This window comes from Emydura macquarii, unplaced genomic scaffold, assembly GCF_026122565.2.
Source record: "Emydura macquarii macquarii isolate MOO-44397 ecotype Brisbane River unplaced genomic scaffold, CSIRO-AGI_Emac_v2 contig_1644, whole genome shotgun sequence".
In the NCBI taxonomy this organism is placed as follows: Eukaryota; Metazoa; Chordata; order Testudines; family Chelidae; genus Emydura; species Emydura macquarii.
The window spans coordinates 5,709,171-5,729,512 of NW_027131781.1; the positions used below are offsets into that span (position 1 = coordinate 5,709,171).

The 20,342-nt window shown below is 41.7% G+C and overlaps 1 protein-coding gene across 1 annotated transcript in view; it reads left to right on the plus strand.

The window, feature by feature from the left end:
* The window catches only part of MEGF11 (multiple EGF like domains 11), a 334,716-nt gene that overhangs the window by 248,543 nt on the left and 65,831 nt on the right, over positions 1-20,342 (plus strand). The window contains exons 12-14 of the mRNA XM_067555545.1: positions 7,947-8,067; positions 10,051-10,214; positions 10,609-10,711. Coding sequence (XP_067411646.1) covers positions 7,947-8,067; positions 10,051-10,214; positions 10,609-10,711 — 388 coding nt within the window. The remainder of the gene's footprint in view (positions 1-7,946; positions 8,068-10,050; positions 10,215-10,608; positions 10,712-20,342) is intronic.

Genomic DNA, 20,342 nt, shown 5'->3' on the forward strand with positions numbered 1-20,342 from the left:
AGAGCCGGCACCTGCTGCACTGTTCAGTTCATGCCATAAAAGGCGCTTTCTTGCCTACACCCCATCATTGGAGTTTTTTAAGAACTGGGTGGACAAACACATTTCAGGGATGGTCTGGGTTTACTTGGTCCTGCCTCAGCACAAGGGGCTGGTCTTATGACCTGTAGCGGTCACTGTAGTGACGAGGGCATGGGCAGTCATGTGTCTAATAGTTAGTCAGGTGCCAAGCCAAAGGTCAGAGCTGGAGACAGAGTCAGGGATGGGATTAGGGACGTGGAGCGAGGCGGGAAAGCAGGAACCTGGAACAGATGGGGTATAGGATAAGGAAGACAGGAGCCAGGAAGAAGCAGGAAGGCAGGGCTCAGAAGTCAGGTAAACAGGCAGGGACCATAGTAGCAACCAGCCAGGGATTCCGCTAGTTGCTCAGACAACTTCCTGTGCCTCTTTCTGGTTTAAACAGAGCTCCCCAGCCAATTGGTGGTGCTGGATGTTTCCAGTCAGCCTTGTGGGTGGATCCCTTAGAGAGCTAGCACTTCCTTGGCTCTCTTCTCCAGTTGTTCAGGTGAGCTGCTGTGTGGCAGCCATGGTCTGAGCGCTCCCTGGGTACCGTGGGCCCAAATAGAAGGCTGTGATCGCTCAAGTCCCTTCCAGCACTACACTTCAATGAGTCTATGATAAGTAGTTTGCTTTCCATTGAATTCTCCCACAAACTGTGTCCTGGAGTGCTTAACAAAGATGGGGACTACTGTCAGTTCTCTAACAGAGAAAAAGACTACCTTGGTGAAATGATGGACTCCAGTCATCTGGAGACATTTGGAGACAAGCTGTCCAGCCTTCTCAGCGGGGCCCAAATGGACTAGTTCCAAAAAGGCAAGAGGTCACAGTCAATACCTAGAGGCAGATCCTAGCCCATATCCCTTCCTTTGTGCCACTTGAGCACTGCGAAGGGAGCACAAACCACCACTGATTTCAAGCTAGGGATTTCCCCCACATGGAGGCATTCACAGCAGCTGCAGCATCAGCATAGTCAGCTCCTGCATCTCCTTCCTTGTCAAGGATGCAGAACAGGATGGCCAGAGGGCAGTGTCCTCTGGCTACCCCCAGCCGGTGTATGGTTTCTTAAAGTTAGAGCCACCCCCAGACTGATCTAACCTGGGCTGAGGCTGGGTCAGAGAATCAGGGAGCCATAGCTGGTTGTTGGTTCTCATTTCCCCTTCTGTGCCTTCCCCTTTGCTAGGCACTCCCTGGGCTCGGTCAGAGCTAGGGGAGCTTCTGTTGTGCCCTCCTTGGGGCACACATAGCCTGGCAGAAAAGCAGCTGGTGGAGCAGCCAGAGGTACTTTCTCCTCTCTCCCTTGTGATGCAGCAGGTGGCCACCGGGGGTGCACTGCTGTGGCACAGCTACAGCAGGGGAGGAACAACTAAGCGTTCTCCTGGCTCACCCCAGAGCCTCTCCAGGGGCTGCAGGGGAACAGAGAGAGGCGGCTGGGGAGGCAGCGGCTCCCTGTCTCTCACCATAGCAATGAGCCCGAATCAAACTGTTCAGTTTCAAAATTGCAGGTTGAGGCTCAATTCATAATAAAATACAAATTTTCTTCTTACTAGTTGCCCTTGAGGGCCATCATTTAGAGCCTCGAGAGCCACTCGTGGCCCCTGGTTACCAGTGCCCTACTGGACATGCTCTGAGGGGCTCCTGGAGCAGGGTACTATTCAGCAGGAGTAAGGATGGCAAAATCTGGCCTTTAATTAGTTCCAGAACCACCGGCTTCTTGGATCTTGCATACAACACTCCCTGTTAATACATCCCAGAATGATGCTTGCTTTTTTTGCAACAGTGTTACACTGTTGAGTCATATTTAGCGTGGGATCCACTATGATCCCCAGATCCCTTTCCTCAATACTCCTTCCTAGGCAGTCATTTCCCATTTTGTGTGTGTGCAACTGATTGTTCCTTCCGAAGTGGAGTACTTCGCATTTGTCCCTATTGAATTTCATCCTGATGATATTCTGAGATATGATGCTCTCAGAGGAGTTGAATGGAGGAATCTTATCACTGCTGCCATATTGATAGAGCAGTATAATATAAATCCGTGGATATCCGCTGTACAATATAAAGCGGATATTCACGGACCACTTTCATGGATCACAGATTGGATGTGGATACAAATTTTGTATCTAGAATCCTGCACATCTGCTTATACCAGCTTTATATCCGTGAACCATTTTTGCGGATCTCGGCTCAGATGTGGATACAAATTTTTTAACTCTGCAGGGCTCTACATATTGAAACTGCTTTATGATTAAATGGAGGACTTCAGTCTCCAGCCTGTAACTTTCAGGAGCACGAAATTCCCTCTTTAAACAAGCATCACCTTCCCTCTCCCAGCCGCTCCCCATCTCAGAAAAGCAAAGACTGAAAGAATGAAGTGAAACTATCACTGGAAAAGGTTTCCCAGTGTCTAATGCAGTATGATATGCATTTAAATATCTGGCCCAGCAACATCCTATAACATAACAAAAAGAGTAAAGGAAAATGTATCTGTTCTCAGAAACAATGATTAGCTGCAAATTTAAACCCTAGACTATACTAGTAACAAGAACCTTGTGGCTGTTGCACTAACCTTTTTTCTGCATTTTATCATTAGCACCAATAATAACATCTTCAGGGAGTAATTAGTATCACCCAGAGGGGAAAGGAATTCTGCCGGAGGACATCATTATGTCTGGAAAACTAAAGATGTTGTATAGTAAGGTCATGAATAAATTGCTGGAGTCTGGGGTGGAGGTGAAAACATTAAAAAGTTCAACGTTTCATACTGCTGTTAACGTGCCCAAGAAGAGCACGTCAAAATTTCCATTGGAATGTCATTAGGGAAATTAGTCCGTTCTGCCAGTTCACTTTGCTGGATACCATATGTTTACCTTGGAGGAATGTTTGTAGAGAACCACTTTGGGTTGATTGTAAATGTCACAATTAAATAAGTAAATATACAGAGCTGTATCTATGAACTGCACCAGTGCACAGATACTGTGTACCAGCATGTTGGCGTGCCCTATTATGCATATATGTATAAATATGTACTTTGATAGAGTAAATCCATAGCAATCAGCTTATCTGGACACACAGACACCAGCCACAAAGAGCACCCTTATTTTGTCTTTCTGATCTGTTTATCTCTACATACCTATCACACTATACATGCCCTTCTGCAACCATTTAATCTGTTTTGTGCACGCATTGTAAACTCTGAGGACCTGTGCGTTGGACATCACGTATTGTGGTTGATAGGAGTTGTATATTTAACGCACATGGTGCAAAAAAAAAAATTCTGTAAATCTTAGTTTTCAGAATATCAAATTAGCCATATACTGAGTACAGTTTATTATTGGCCCAAATATGTGGGGGAGTAAATGTCCTCAGTTTCTATTGACTCTGCTAGGAGATGAGGGTGTTATGCCTTGCAGGATCGGACCTTAAGAACGCTTACATCAAATTGTCATCTAGGTATTTATAATGTGAACTTAAGGCCAAGTTCAATAATAACTCTGTCAGCCTTCTGCATTGCAGAAGCCATGAAAAATTGATTTTCTGTTTCCCATTGACTTCAGTGGTTCCAGGATTTAGTCCTGCAGCGTAAACTTTTTCTTTGGGTTTTATCCAGTTTTCAAAGCTTTAATTTCTCATCTCTTAAACATTCAAAATACAAAAGCCACCAATTATGGCCACAGCTTTGTGCTTAGAACAGTTGCTCATTTTTGGAATCACAGCTGGAATCAGAATACTGGATACCAATTTCCGAAAAAAAATGTTTCCTGTGAAGACTGCTTTTTAAGCATTTAAGGGCATTGAAGGTAGTGAAGTCTTTTCTGTTGACTTCAATGAGCTTTGTAACAGGCCCTTAAAATGAGAGCCATTGTTTAAAGTATAGCAAGAGCATACCTTTAACAGAAACAATAAGCTAACACATGCCGTTAGGCAATCATGAATAGGAAAAGTGCTTATTTCTTTAGGATCCAGAATTTGTTCACACAAATAGCACGTAAGGCCTTGGTGTGTTTTTAAGCTCTACTTCCTATTTTACAATAACTATTTTTGAGAAAGGAAATCTCCACCTTGCTTGTGAACAGAATCAAGACATGTTATCGACAGCCATCTGGGAAGACGGATGCTCTGGCCCACATGAGTCTATTAATATTTTATGCTGATGGATGTGAACTGGCATTCACATTATTGCATTATTAATGGAATTTGGTTCCTTGGACTTAGCCCATCGATACTTAGGGAAGAATTAACAATAATGAGAGCTGCATGCCCAAATCTCTGCCCACTGCTGTAAAATCCTATAATTTCGTTTTAGCAACACTTAGGTAATGTTTACAGTGTTTTGGAGATGAAGGGTTGCATGAATTGCATTCGTTGTATTATTGCTACTACTAATAATATATTCATTCTGATTACAAGACAACTCTTTGGTGTCACCAGTACAATACAATTCCATGCAATACAATTCCATGCGTGTATACTTGATGGGCTGTGATGCTCCCATCATGTTAAGAATTAGAGCAAAAGAAGGGCCTGCTCTTATTCACTCCTGTTGAATTGAGGAGCTCAGTATCTCACAGGATTGGACCTGAAGAAAATGTTGATTTTCAAAATGGGAAATGAGAAGACATGAATCAGGCAGACAGTGCTTTAAAAGGGGAGATGGACTTTAATTCCACAGTTTCCTAAATTAGGGCCTGATCCAACTCCCATTAAATCCAGTGGAAGTCTTTTCGTTGACTTACGTGAGAGTTGGATTTGATCCCTGAAGCCAAAAGATTTCATTCTGATGGATACAGGGGATACATTTTGATGAATTGGGCCTTCAACTTGAAATACTGGAATAAACCAATTAAGCACTACTGAAAGTTTATGATGTCCATATGGATCACTGTGGCATGGAAGAGAGATGTTAAATATCAGGTTATTTATAGCTAGATTTTTTAATATAGCTGTAATGTTTTCAGGGGTATACATTTGATTGAATTAGCTATTCCTTCCCATCTCACATACCAGATTCAGGCTTTCCAATACACTCATTAACCTTCTGAACTTCACAGAAAAAAAGAAATAATCAACATAAGGTGCACAGCTGTTGATTAATTTTACTAAATAGGATAGAAATATAAAGTACCATATTGCAAGAGGGAAGAGTCAATAAACAACATTTGATACCAGTTTAATAGAACATATAACTCATTAACAACTGGATAGAAATATCCTGCAATATTATCCAGCTAGGCAGGTGGGAAGAAGTGAATGGAATTTACATATCTTTAACAGTACCTTAATGTATTTAATTCACAGGTCATTATCCCAAATCAAGCTCAAAATGTTAATAACCGGTTCTGCATTTATAATTAATAATATCTTAGAGCTGGTGGTACAGTTCAAGTGCATATTCCTATTATATAATGAAGAAGTTAAGTATATGTGGCAGTTGTCACTCAGAGAGTGTTCTGGAGGTTTGGCTAGTTATAATCAGAAAGAGAGATTTCAATAAGCCAGCTAGGTGGGGGCGGGAGGGAGGTGTTTTGTTTTGGTTTTTTAATTCAAGGTTGTTCACACAATAAATACAACTGTGAAGGGGTAAAGTGGCTAACTGTCGTTAAGCCACAAAGTACAGTAGAATTCAATTACATACTGCAATCCTCCCCCAAACCCAAAGATATGCAGAGTAAAGGCTGAGTTGTGATGATGGTACTTGGCATTTGTAGAACACCTTTCTTCTGAGGAGCACAAAGTGCTTTATAAACATTATACCCTTGTGACTAACGTAGGGAAATATGATTGGAGCCAGATCTTCAGCTGGTGTAGATAGTGATAACTCTGCAGAAGGCCAGTGAATTTGTACTACTTGAGGGTCTGCCCCTTAGTATCCATTGTACAGAGGGCACAGGGAGATGTTGCATCTGCTTACCCATAGTCACAGAGTGAGCAGCTGAACAGAAGTCCAGGCACTCCATCTCTAGGCCATATCTTCATCCTGCGTGGTGTAGCATTTTAGAACCAGACCCTGTGTAGCCAGAATGGGTTGACTGAACATGAGACTTTACAAATAGCTCTGCTTTTCTTTCCTTTTCAAAGAAAATCACTTTTACTTTTAGATCTCCAGTTCTAATCCAGCCCAGGCTGTAGTCATCAACAATTAATAGTAACCCACTGGCTGTTCCATGTCTTGTGTGGAATGAGTTGGAAATCTCATTCAGGTTTCCACAGCGCAAAAAACGGGTCCTTAAGTGGCACTAATTGGCCACCTCGTTGTCACTCTCAGCAGAGAGGTCAAGGCCTGACTGGACATAGAGACTGAATGCCTCTCGAACATCCAGGTCAACTCCCATTCCCCCAGATCAGTCTGCAAGCACACCTTACAGGGCAGTGTGGGTGAAGAGAGCATGTCAGACTCCCTGGCTGTCAAACCAGTACCTTTTTACACCCAAATAGTTCTGGGGGCCTTGTCTCTCTCTCTCTCCCATGAGGTCAAAGCCATCACCTTTTACAAACACTGCATTCACTAAAAAATTAGCCTATAGGAGTTGCTTCTGGACAAAGCGTATTTGTATGGTCCATCTACCCTCCCCTTAAAACAAGGGTTCACTGTACAACAGAAAGGCTGAAAGTCTCTTACTGTCCAATAGAACGCCAGAAATTCTCTTAGCCATATGTGGATTTGTAGCACTATAAAATCTGACCCTATTTCCTTTTATTGTTTGCTTTTATTTGTTGCTTAGTGCTGTAATACAGAGTCTGCCCCAGTGAGGTGGTATTTTTAGAGCCTAAGAAAATTGACATTTTGTACATTTGTATCTGCTGCTAAGTGCCTGGTCCCATCAAAGGAGTGATGGTTCTTCTGGGAGCGCACACATGAAATCTGCACCCTTGATCTTTAACTAAGATGTGGGTGACAGTGCAGGGCCTGGTGGCTTTCTGTGACCTATAACTACATATTCTAATTTAATTCACTGAAGAAGAATTTCAGCCTAAGAGCTCGATTGTGGCTTACACACCGTTGCTGCACAAGGGAGTGAAAGAGGGAATATGCTTCCCCTGTACGCTTACACGGGCTCCTCAGACTTTGAGTCTGGGCATACAGGACTCAGGGGATACTGCTCACTATTTTACTCCCTGCAGCCACTGGGCAGGGAATGGGCGGAGCATTGGTTCCAACCCCTATTTGCTGCTCAGTACAACTGAGCCAGTTCAGGGAACGCTGTAATTTGCTGCTGGTGTAGGCCAAACTACTGAAGCCTGTACCCCAGAGCTGGGCGGAAACGGGATGGGCTGTAATCCAGAGATGTGTCTGAGTCACAGTGCAGCCCTGGCTGCTTCTCTGGTACTTCAGGTTGTGCATCACTCCTTGTTCAGGGCTCTGCCTCAAATCACAATCTAGCCCTGAATTGACCCAAAACAAATGCATGTGCCAGCTAGGCTAGTGTAGGCATGTGAAGATCTAATGCACCTACTTTAATTTTTCACACCCACAATCTCTGGTGGATGAACACACAAGAGCTCTGTTAGGCTTCAGTTACTGCAAAATCCTTTCTTTGGAGCATTTGTTTCAGCTCAGATGCAACTGAGCTCGGCAGAGCTTCAGACTCTGTATTTTTTGTGATTAGTGTTTTGTAAGCGATGTTTTGGTTAATGCTCTAACATCTGTTCTAGGCGGTTTGTTTTTGGAACTCTCATACCTCCTGTTGAATGACTGCCAGAAACTTGTCCTTTTCCTCCAAGTCAATCAAACCACTAATTGCATCATAATCCTAGGAAGCAGCAGTGACTGTTCAAGCTATCAAATCTTAGTATGCTGTGTACTTTGCTGAAAGTGTAAACCTCCTTTGTGTGCAGATGAGAATTTCCTGCAATCCATATTTCTCTACTTTACGCTGGTTTTATTTTGTTTGTAGGGAGATGACTGCTCCATTACTTGTGGGTCTGGAACCTATGGCACCAACTGCTCGTCGGTTTGTAACTGCAAAAATGATGGTGCATGTTCCCCAGTGGATGGCTTGTGTCTTTGCAAAGAAGGTAAACATAATTCAGACATCAGAGTTGGCTACTGGTTGCATTGGGTGCTGTAAATGTTGCTGTCCCTTCTAAGTTACAACAATGCAACTGTATGTAAATTGTAATTGATTTGCAGCTAAGCCGAGTTGCGCAGTCAGCAGCTCCAGTGTGTTCCATTGGTAATTTATTAACTGTCTCCATGTGTTTCTGAAATGGCAGCGTTCACTATGGGCTAGATTGTACTTGACATTCTGCCCAGATTAAGGGGTGGTGCGTAGCCGCATTGCCTCTAGAGCAGACCAGAGAACAAATTGTGATGCAGAGTTACAACTCCTGCCCCTTTTCCCCTTGCTCTAGCGGCCGTGAGTTACCGCTGTGTGTCTTATGTGGCAGTTCACTGCCCGGTGTGCACCTGGACAACTACTCTGGCTAGCAAATGGGAGGGGGGGAGCCAAGTCTCCTCACACTCTCTGTTCCTTCCCTGCCACTTTCTCTCATGGTGAGCAGCTCCTGCTCTCCCACAGTCTGAGCAAGGCAGTAAAGATGGCCTTCCTCCCTCCCTTTATTCTGCTGTGTAGCTGAGTAAGGGCTGTGACAGTTTAGCCCTGTGCAATTATCCAGTTAACTTACTGCAAATATTGGATAAAAGTGTGGCTCGCTCCCATCTGGGTGACTGGAACCTCCTTCCATCCAGAGGCCACTACAACTGCAGTGCTAGTGCTTCACTGAACACAGGACCTGATGTGGCTAGCATTGCCAGCAGCAGAGCCACTCTCTCTGCGTACTTCGGCACCTCCTTCGTGGGTGTAGCTGTGAGCATGCACTGCCTGTGCTCAGGGCTGCTCTAGGAGGCTTTCTGCCTTCCTGACACACAGTGCCTTCTCCAGTCCTCCTTTGGACTCCATCTTCTCACTGTTCCTGACAGGCGGCAGTGCCTATATGGCCTCATATGGCACACTTGAACCCTAAAGCAGCCCTGAAGCAAAGAAAATAAAGACCTGAAGAAGAGCTCTGTGTAAGCTTAAAAGCTTGTCTTGCTCACCAATAGAAGTTGGTCCAATAAAAGATATTACCTTGCCCACCTTGTCTCTAATATCCTGGAACCAACATGGCTATAACAATGCTGAATACAAGCTCGCATTTCAATCAGAAATTAATCAGTCACTGTATAAGTGCATTTCACTACAGTGCCTAACCCATGGTGTTTGTGCTAAACTCCATTACATATAGCTGCAGCATACTGAATGCTTGTTGAGTGGCTGGTAGTTAAGATCTGAACCTCAATGGCTAGGTTAGAAACTCTCTCTCTCTCTCTCTCTCTCTCTCTCTGTGTGTGTGTGTGTGTGTGTGTGTGTGTGTGTGTGTGTGTGTGTGTGTGTGTGTGTGTGTGTGTGTGAGAGAGAGAGAGAGAGAGATATAGCTTCTTTATATTAAAGAGGATTTCCACAAAATAAAATTTAAAGAATCTGCGGTATTATATACCAGTTCTTTCATTTACATTGTATATCAGCTCTTCAGCATGCAAAAGGTCATTGTTATACCAGATTTTTTTTTCTGTCTCAGCCCCTTTGTGCTGCTGGGGCCAGAGAGCTACCAGATCTCCCTAGCTGGCACAGCCAGCATAGCTGTCTCTATATCTCCCCCACACAATTCTTGGCATAGACCCTTTGGGGTCATAACCAGAAGCCACACCTTAGCTCAGGCTGCTCTAGCAAATGCCCAGGCCAACCAGAATCAGAACGCTGCAATTTCTGTGCTCTTCCTCCCTGCCACCTCCACCATATTGCACCCTACATATCGTAGGTGCAACAGAGAATCTTGGCCATTAGGTCTGTACATGAAAGTGTACGTGATACAAGTGCAACAACAAGCTGTGCTTATTAACCTGCTAGATGTAGAGAACAGTGCAGTGGATGCCTGTAGTTCTGCATTAATTTGTCTTTTTCTAATAATGACAGTTAAGGAGACATCACCAAACATTGTTTCTGTTGCATGTCTCTTTAGGATGGCAGGGAGTTGACTGCTCCGTTCCATGCTCAAGTGGAACTTGGGGTCTTACCTGTAACCAGACATGTTACTGTGCCAACGGAGCAGCCTGCAATCCAGTGGATGGATTTTGTCTCTGTTCGCCTGGGTGGCAAGGAGAATACTGTGATCAGGCATGCACTGTAAGTATTGCTAGACTACACCTGCATCTGTTGTCAGTCATATTCCCAGATGATGTACATGGCAGAATATACAGGAGATTTTCATCATGGGCTTTAATGGAGGAATGAAGAAAGTAATCGGTAAATAACAGATCAAGTAGACTAGTTCTATTGAGTACTACGTGCTGTCAGAGGCACAATCACGTAATCTACATTGTCTCTTGAGCATTGTTTTGTATTCTTAGTTTGAATAGTCTAGAAATGATAGGCATCACATTTTTTCACCCTGACTGTAGCATGTTAATTTAAAAAAAATGCAGTTTAACATAAAACTGAGCATGATAGATGGTTGTGCACATTTAAGGACCAAAATCTGATTACTGAGCGGCTTTTTTTTAATTTATGTTTTTGGAAGGATGGAACATATGGTCTGAATTGCAGTGAACGCTGTGACTGTAGCCATGCAGATGGGTGTGATCCTGTCACTGGTTATTGCTGCTGTCTTGCTGGGTGGACAGGTAAAATTACTAAACTATGTAATATACACGGTTCTTATTCTTACAACACCTAGTTAGCTCAACTGGCTGTAGATTTTTAAACAAACTAAACAGGAGAGAGATTATAAGAATTTACCCTGATCAGAAATGCTCATGATGGTGTGATAGAACAAATGGCTTTGATAAAATTTGTATTCATATTCATTGAAGAAGGCTCCAAATCCTTGAGCCAGATATTACCCTTCTGTAAAAAGAATTCTTGGTCATGAAGAAGCTCTTCTGGAAACCTGCAAAATTCTTCTCCTGCAGTTTTCTCTTCAATTGTCCTCTCCATAGGGAGACATTTTTGGCCTTGTGGATCCTGGGACCTGCATATCCAGTAGATAGCAAACACGTGGATCCAGAAATGCATTACACTTGTTGCTTCTCTCATGGCAGCAGAGCTCCTACAGGAAGCAGATGGCCATGAGCTGTCTCTTCTGTACTTGTACTTTACTCATTAGTCCCACTGCCAAGAACAGCAGGGGTGAAGAGCAAGTTAATGCTGACTCTGCAATCAATTCTCCTGGTTGCATAGAAGGAGCAGAGAGAGGCTCTCCATAAGATTCCAGAGTGTGCTGGCCAGTCGTGGAGATCCCAAAATGCTATCTGAATCAAACCGATTCTAGTGCTAAAGAGTCTCTGTTGCCACTGCAGATCTTGGGTCCTCTAATATAGATGTGGTTCTAAGATGACAGCAATGAAAATAAACCACAGTTACACAAAGTCAGTCTCTGCTCCATTTGAAGCAGAGCAGCAGCAGCTTATAAACCTATGAGACTCCCTTTTAAAAAATGAAAGTTTGTCTTTGTGACTGTGAATGCAAAGTCATATCATTATCCCTGCTGCCCATGGGTGGCAGTAGCAATGGAGATGCATTAACAATGCAGTTGCATTGACGGTAGCTTGCTTGGGGGAACTCAGCTGCTTTCCTAAGAAATGTAAGTCGAGGGAAGATTTGGCGCGAGGAGCCAGCACTGGGTGGTTTGAACGAAAAGCAGCCAGCACACTCAGAATCCTGCAACAAGCCCTAATTAATGGCCTAAGCCAGTGCACCCCTCCTGCTGTGTGGAATCATCAGCACAGCAGCTCAGATTCCTAAGGAGAAAGGAGGAAAGCAGACAAAGCCATGTGAAGTGTTTAAAATTTGAAAACAATCTTTTTATAATTAAATAAGACGTAAAAATAAAAAGTGCAGCACACTGTTTAAAAACTGGGTTGCTTTTTAAACAGCATCCTGGACATACGTACTTTAGAAACTGGCCTTCCCCAAGAAGATCCATTTTAAAAGCTCACTAACACACTCTGGGGTTACGTTCCTCATTCAGTCTCAGTGGCATAGGCATTTAGCTGTCCTGGTGCATCTCTGCTATTAGTACATCCATGCATCAGGCTGATAAACCAAATCATGTTATTGCTGGCTTGCAGATGAGTCATTAATGACTCTAATGACTCTAATTCCTACACTCTTTTTGGCCACAGTGCCAAAAGAGATGAAATCATTTTATGAAAGTGCAGTTTAATCCCAGAACTGGGTTTAATTTTGAAAGTAGCAAGGAGAAGAGCTTACTATGTTATAGGATATTTTCTTCTAACACTTTTTTTGCATGTAGCATTCCACAAAAAACTGTTTCTTGTGCTCAATTGCTATGTATTCTGTACCTCAGGCCTAGCTAGCCAAAAGGAAGATTTGCAACAAACATTCTACCCTTGTTCTCACAAACACAGATGCACGTGTAAATGTACCGCACATGGAGGCACAAACCACTTGTGCAAAAGATAAGGGATAATATCTGCATTATCTCCTAGCTTTTCTCTTTCACTGCTAGACAATATACACACTTGTTACTTGCTAAGGCCTGACTGCATCCTGCAAACTCTCCAAGCATGGAACTCCATCGACTTCAATAACTTCAGGATCATGCTCCAATTAGTGTGAAGAAAATATTAGGTTAGAATTTCAGACAAGGTTGAAATTGACATCTAGATGATAAAGTGATGGGTACATGAAAAATGCTGATAGACAGACAGAGCCAACATGTGTTTTGTCAATTCTGCTTTCAATATTTTTCCACTTGGCTTAATACCAAATAAAAGGATAAATTCGACTCATTTGTGTTTTGAAAGTATATAATTTCAGAGACTCATCAGCTAGATAATTATATATTCACATTGGTGGGTATGTCATCAGAGAAGATTAATCTTATCACATTGTCTGAAGCTGTTGTGAACTACTCCGTGATGTGCATTTCAGTGCACTTTACAAACACGATGGGATAAATAATTCAGGATAAAATTTGTGTTTTCCAAGTTTGGTGCTAATTAGACATGGCCTGTAAAAGATGAGGAAAGTTCAGGAACATCTGAAGATTTTACTACCCACTCACATGAATCAGAGTAATTCTTATGACTTTCTGATCCTAATAGCCACAAAACTTCATCAGAAAAAGCATATTCTGTATGTTCATTCTACATGTGGGACTCGCATTGATGTCAATGCTCTGTGCAAAGATCAAGGGGAAGATACAGCCTATTTTCTTTAAAGTAGGTTTTCAAGATGTTACTGATATAAACCTTCAGAGATGGAAAAAGATAGAAAGATGATAGAAGCACACAGGCAAGACTGGATGAGAAAACTCAGGGGGAAAAAGCCTCATAAGCCGTTAGGATGCAAGGCTACTTATTAGTCCACCAACCCACTATTATATTATGATGGCATCCATTGAGACTCGGTTGTGCTGGGCAGCGTGCGATGCAAGAGACAGTCCCTATCATGCAGAGTATATAGCCTAGATTAAGACAAGATGCAGTCGGTGGGTGTAACAGACGGCATGGGTGGAGGGAGTCAGAAGTATCAGCAATGGAATCACAAAATTGCATAGACCAGCTGGGTGCATAAATAAGCAATTCACCAAATCAGCAACAAACTGTAAGTGCTCACTCTTGGCCAGATCCCGTCTTCAGAGAGATGTACATCACCTTCACTGGGAGTCCCACCCATATGTTCAAAGATAGATCTTGGACCCACATAAACAGATGAGAATTGAGACAATTCCTCTGTGTCTTTATTACTGAACACTAACCCCCAAAACACCTCTTGGCCTGATACACATACATATCATGTTACTAGTAGCTTTGGAGATCTCTTGGAAGGCATGATTAAAAGAACAAAAGTTGGCAAAAGTCGCTCAGATGGCAGAAGCTAAGTCAGATGTGTTCAGCATGGCACTGAATCAGATCTCAGACGTGCACATGCAGCTAAATTTTGTTCTTCATGGAGGAAGTGGTAAATGTTTTTAAGAAATAAGGGCTCAGTCCTGCAGGGAACTGCATGCCCGTGGCCCTGATTCAACAATACATTTAAGCACATGCTTAACTTTAAGCGCATGAGGAGTCTCACTGAAATCAAAGTAAAGCACATCTTAAGTGCATTGCTAGCTAGGAGAGCCAGAGTGCTCAGTCCGACTGAACCTTAAATGAGCAGACTCAGCTTTTTAAAGATTAGCAAGAGTCTCTCTTGTTCTAAAATATATTGTGTATTTCAGCACCCATCACTTTGTCTTTTTCTTTCTGAAGCTCACCTCCAGCTAACTGTGTGCATCTGTCTTAGACCTGCCAGCATGGTAGTCATTTACAAGACAGTTTTTCATTGCACATTCAAGTTAAAATGAAACCCCTCAAACATGTAGTGCTCTGATGTTAATTGTATTAGGTTAATTTGGGACATCATGCACACTGAATTCCTTGAGGGAACTGAAAGTAAACCCTGGAGGATAAGTGCATGTTGGAATAGTTGCTGGTTTATTATGCAGTAGTTTGCAGGCAAACAGGGCAAAGAAAATCAAGGGTCCCAGATCCCCTGGTGAAAGCCCATCCCTTGGGTGCTTAGGCACTACGTTCTGGATATAAATTCAGACCAGGATCCTCTTGGGTTTTGTTTTTTAAAGAAATAACTAGAAATTAGAAATAATGGTCTTAATTGTCTTGGTGGCCCAGCTCCGAGTGAGCGTTAGGAGATATTGTCAGCTGCAGCTCCCAGAAACTACAGCTACTTTGCCACCCTTTTAAAGGGGGGGCACTCTGGGAGCTCCCCTCTGAACCCAGCCAACTTGGCCCTCCCTTCCCTTGTTGTGGCTAGTGGCTTTTTACCCCTTCCCTCATGCAGGGGATGAGCCCAATCTGGCCCGATGATCTTGGTGTTTGCTGCTCAATTCTTTATGGTCAATGACCTCATCCCAGATACCAGCACCCAGTTATCATTAATTGGCCCCTTAGTTGATAGTTTCAGTAAACAAGTTGAGGGCTGAATTAGTCATGGACATTAATCTGCTCTCTCATCACAAGGGGTGGTGCCTCTAACGTTGGACAGGAGTTTCCAAACAAACCAGGTTTTTTGCAGAAAGTGCTGATTCGTTAACCAGAAACTGTTTGAGAAACTGGGTCAGTTTTGACAAATCTCTTGTCTCGAAAAATTTTTGGAACAAATTTGAAATTGTTCCATATTGACATTTTTTAACTGGAAAGTTTCAGGTTTTTAAGTCAAAATGACTTTTCATTTAGAAATGTTCGTAAATTTAGACTAAAAATAAAAAAGGGTTGAAATCAAATCAAAACATTTTGATTGACTCAAACTGGAAATATTTTTGGGTTTGCAAAAATTTCCGGGAGTTCAGCTTTCCATCCTGATTCAGGATGGCAAAAAAGTTCAAATCTTGAAAATTTCTCCTGGGATGGGAAATCCACTCCGTGTCAGGACAGAGATACATTGGCAGGACTATGTGCAGAGCAGTCCACTGTCATAGCTGTGCTACATCTCCAAGGTCATCATTCCAGCATCTTTCACAATCGCACACCACATTCACGCGTACAGCTAAATAAAGGCATCAGTCTGTGCTGACACACACATGTCCAATTCCTCTCTGCTGTGACTCTGAATGTTCTTCATAACCCTTTGAGTTAACTGTGATGGTGTAGATTTTGCTAATCTTTTTGATATTGCAGTGGGATTAAATAGGAAAGTGTGTATATTTAGTGAGATATTTTCAGACCTTTTAAAAGTTAAGGTCAGCACAATCCTGTTTATCTGAATTCCTGGAATCTGAAATGCTCTCATCTGAATACTGGTTATGTCTCTCATTTTCTGTCTCTGATTTTTATAGAATGACAATAATATTTAGACACTCCCAATTTGAATAGTTTAGTTTAGCCAGTAACTCCTCTGATTATCCAAAGCCCAGTTTATCCAAATGATTTTGATGTCCCTGAAACATGTCCCCCAAAAATGGAGTTATACTATAAACATAAGACGGAAAATACTCAACAGTGTGACTAATTATAAACTCCACTGGGAAGTATCAGCAGCTTTTTTAATACAAGGTCCCACAATTGTTTACCTTTAATTAATCAGGATTGCAGACACAGTCTGGAAAAAGATTGTGCTGTTGAGAAAAAGGTATCCTCTTATTGCACTGGTGCTTTTAAACACTTCTCAGTTTGTTCATATTTCATAAGATTAAATTGCATCTCTGGCATAACAAATATAGAGTCACAATATGTATTTACAGTCATCCATAATCTCAATCGCTTTCATAAATTGCTAGCAATGTAAACCCTAATTGTCTCTTATCACATCCAGAAATATGGTACAGGGGTTGCGCTAGTCTCAAGTTGTAGGGATTTCCTCGTGTGGTTGTATAAGTGAGTTAATGGGGTCAGGAAATGTAGGCTGGTCACAGATAAGGTTAGCTTTGAGGAATGAGACTTCGCATTGGAGAAAATTTGCAGCCTGTGAGCGACATCTGCACTGTCACTCAAACACAGAAACATGTTTCTTCTCTCCTGTGGACACATTAATTCAGTAAAACTGATAAGCCTTTTACTCGAGGGAAGGCCTTTTTGAATTTTAAAGAAACTGTGTCCACTTTGACGGTGAGCTCTGAGGTATTTTTAACTTCACTCTATTTGGGCTCTTTGTGGGAAGATATATACTTTGCAAGGAAGGAGTAAAACGAGAGAAACTTTCCATTTAAAAAAAATAAAATGCCATAAAAATGAATGGTGTTTATATTAATAGGATTTTTCCCATTTGTTGCAATACTTACCTTATAATATTGAGGCCACATTTTATCCTCAGTTATACTGGTGTAAAGCTGGAATAATTCTATTGTCATCAGTGGAGATACTCCAGATTTACACTTGCATAACTGAGGGTAGACTCTGGCCCTGTGCATTTAAAATCAGGAGAAATTCTAGAAGTATCGCATTTTAAAGTAATTACAATAGATTTTCAGGTGGATTGATACACAGTACTTTAAAGTGCATTATGTTGTGCTACAAATAAGCCTTTTTTTAATCAGACTGTTTCACACTTTCTTGGTTTGTGATCCTAAGCATAAAATATTAGAATGAAGCAATAGCAAATTTCTATTAAACATGCAATTTCTCGATGTCTAATACCATTTTCTAAGCTATATTTTAAACTTTATCATTTTTGGCAGTCTTATCCCAGATTTTTAAATTAATAATTTATTTCTGTGATTATTCTGTATCCTCACATTAGTTTTAAACAGATGGGAAAACTTGAAATTTCAGGAGTCATTCTAAAATGATGCATTTTATTGTCTCTCTCCTCTGGCCTGTGCCTTTCAAATGTAAAAATCGTTTCCATCTGAAAAGGTGTGTGCTTACTCTCTGGGTTTCCACAAGTGCCCTTTAGTCTATAAATGTAACATAAGCCTATTTGAAATTAGCTTTAATTTTTCATTGACTTAATTTCAAGTGAGTTGATAAGATTTTAATGTCATTCTGTGTTTAAACATTCTTTCTCTGACGGAAACCTTTAAGTATGGTTCCTGCTGATAGCAGGCAAATTTTCAAAAATATGAATTATGAAGTTATATCAAAGACTTCACTGATGTCCCGCTATTAATTATGGCAGTGGCATTCCTTGACCGATATCGAGGGGGCCCCCAGAGTCTCATCTAAAGCAGACAGCTGTGTTTGTCTTAAACCAAATCTGGGACACAATCAGCCCCTGTGATAGTTTAGATAACTCAGTGGGAGCAGGATTAGAATACTACAAGATAGTTTATATTGACTCCAATGGGACTGCACTTGTGCTTAAAGATAAGCTGTGCAGGATCAGGGCCATAAGGAAAGTATGAACATAATTTAGTACAATTTTAATTCCTTTTGGTTTTCATATGTTGAGTCAGATTCTTAACTGGTGTAAATAGGTGTAGCTCCATTGGTTTCATTGGAGCTATGCTGATTTAAGCCAGCTGAGAGTTTGGCCCAAAAAGTTATTTTCACTTAACAAACATGAATGATGTTAAATACAAGCTTGAGTATGTGTATGATAAGATTCTGTAAGGAGATCTGAGTGAACTGTGTAGGGAATTAAATACTGAATGTCAGAGTGCTGTGTTTTGGAAGAAAGATGAAAACTATTTGAAAACCAACTTGCAGGCTGAAAATTTTCATATGCATTTTTGATGAAGAACTTTGAAAAATGTAAAATATCTGGTTTTTACAAAAAGAAAGAAAAAAAGATAGAACTACAGTAAACATTATGCAGTACAAATAATTTACTCAGATCTAATGGTAGCATGAGCTCCTGCTAACTATCTTCCCAGGTCATGAGTTATTGTAGGGACTGATCAGTAAAAGGACTGGAAAACAGTTAAAATTTCCACCTTTAAAAAGCCCCTCCCTTGCCAGCTGACGGATAGCTTGGTTCTGCCTCAGTTCATTCCTGCTGCTTCCTGGCCACAGATCATGTCAGAAGTGTGGGATGATGTTAAAAGAAAGGGTCCTGAAAGGAATGGGTTGAAATTGATCCCTCCCAGTAACTCCTTCCCCTCATCACAGTGTCTGAAGGAGTGGCTTGAAATTGACTCCTCCCATTAACAATTCCCCCTTCCCCTATTCATCCTTTCTCCCTGTTGGCCATAATCTCTCCCTCCTTGATCCCCAGAGAGTGTCGCATAACCCAGGGAACGGGCCAGTCCTTAAAGCAGAAAACATTCTGGATTATCCAGTCTCCTGTGGGTTAAAGGTGTTGCCTGAATAAGAAAACCTTAAAAGTTTTGATTGTACAAATTCCCTGGCTTCCATGCTTCATATCTGAATTGTTCTATAGGTAATTGAAATGGTGGTAGGATTAGTACTCCATAGAGATGCAATAAGCTGTAAATATATTACATTCAGAAAAACACTTACAATAATAGGTGTATAAATCCCCCATGCACTGATGAGACTGTTGGAGCAAGCCTTGTACTGCATCATTTAGGGCCAGACTATCGAACCATCGCTCTTATTGATGAGCTGTAACTCACATGAGTAGCCCCATTGACTTCAATGGGGCTACTCATCTGAGTAAATGCTCACCAGCATGAATAAGGGTTCCACAACTTAATCCTTAAAGTGGCTTCTTGGCTAGAACTGCACTTTGAAGACCACAAAGAACGTGATTGCTGTTTCCTCTGTAGAATAGTTTTGCTGTGTAAAAACAAAAATAGCTTCTACTTTGCAGACTTCATGAGTGGCCATCAATTGCTAGGATTTTCCTTTAACTTTAAGGTGATCCCATTTTGTTTATTTCTATCTGTTGATCTTCACAAACAGAATTTTCTGGTTCTCCAGCAGTCCAATAGCTGAACAGTTTTGTCCTTTTGATTTTTACTCTGGTGTTTCTGATTGCGTCGAAGTCAACCAACCAAGGCAAGTCTAGAAACTGAATAAAATTTGGTGATGTGGAAAAAAGGGAAAGCATCAAGAATTCTTTACGCAGTCCTGTTTGTGTGTTACCATCATCCCTTCTGAATGGATGTACCGAGCTAATCGGACTCACTTCTGTCTGGTGTTCTTACTGACTTTTCCTTTACCTAATGCAGATTGAAGCACCACATCTTCAGTACATAGCAAAGCATGCCAATCTAATCTGCAATACAAAACAGATTTTAAGTAGGTGTTCTAGATAAAACAAGGGCATAGCAGTATTAAAAGAAAAAAGGGAGGAGAAGAGAAAAAGGGAAGAGGGAAAGATAAATAGATTATTACAGATTATCTGAGACATTTGCTCTGACTGTTTTCTGTTCTGTTCTTGACAGCATCTACTTGTGGGTTAAACACATTGGGCTAATTGTGCTCTAACTTCCTTTTGCTGTCCCACTGAAGTCAGCGGGATGGCAAAAAGCGTAACTCAGTCATTGTAGAATTTCACACACTGAGCCTGTTGATCAAACTTACTTGTGTGCCTGGTTATACATTTAGGGGCAAACACTGGCACCTAGAAAGGTCCAGATTTTTAAATATATTTGGGCACTGGTCCGCTCAGCCTTGCAACATCCAACTGAGCTAGGCGCATTTCCAAAAGTGACTCAAAAGTCAATGGAATGTAGGCTTCTAAACCAGTTGGGTGCTGCAATGCTGAGTGGAGCAAAGCCTAGATACCTTTAAAAATCTGGGCCTTAAGCGCCTGTTCCAAAGCTCACTGAAGTCAGTAGGAGAGTTCCAGTTCAGTGGGATTCATGAGCTCAGGCCCTAGAATGGGTATTTGGGTGCCTGAGTGAAACTGGGTGCCAGCAATGGGGGCGCACTGCTGCTTCCTCAG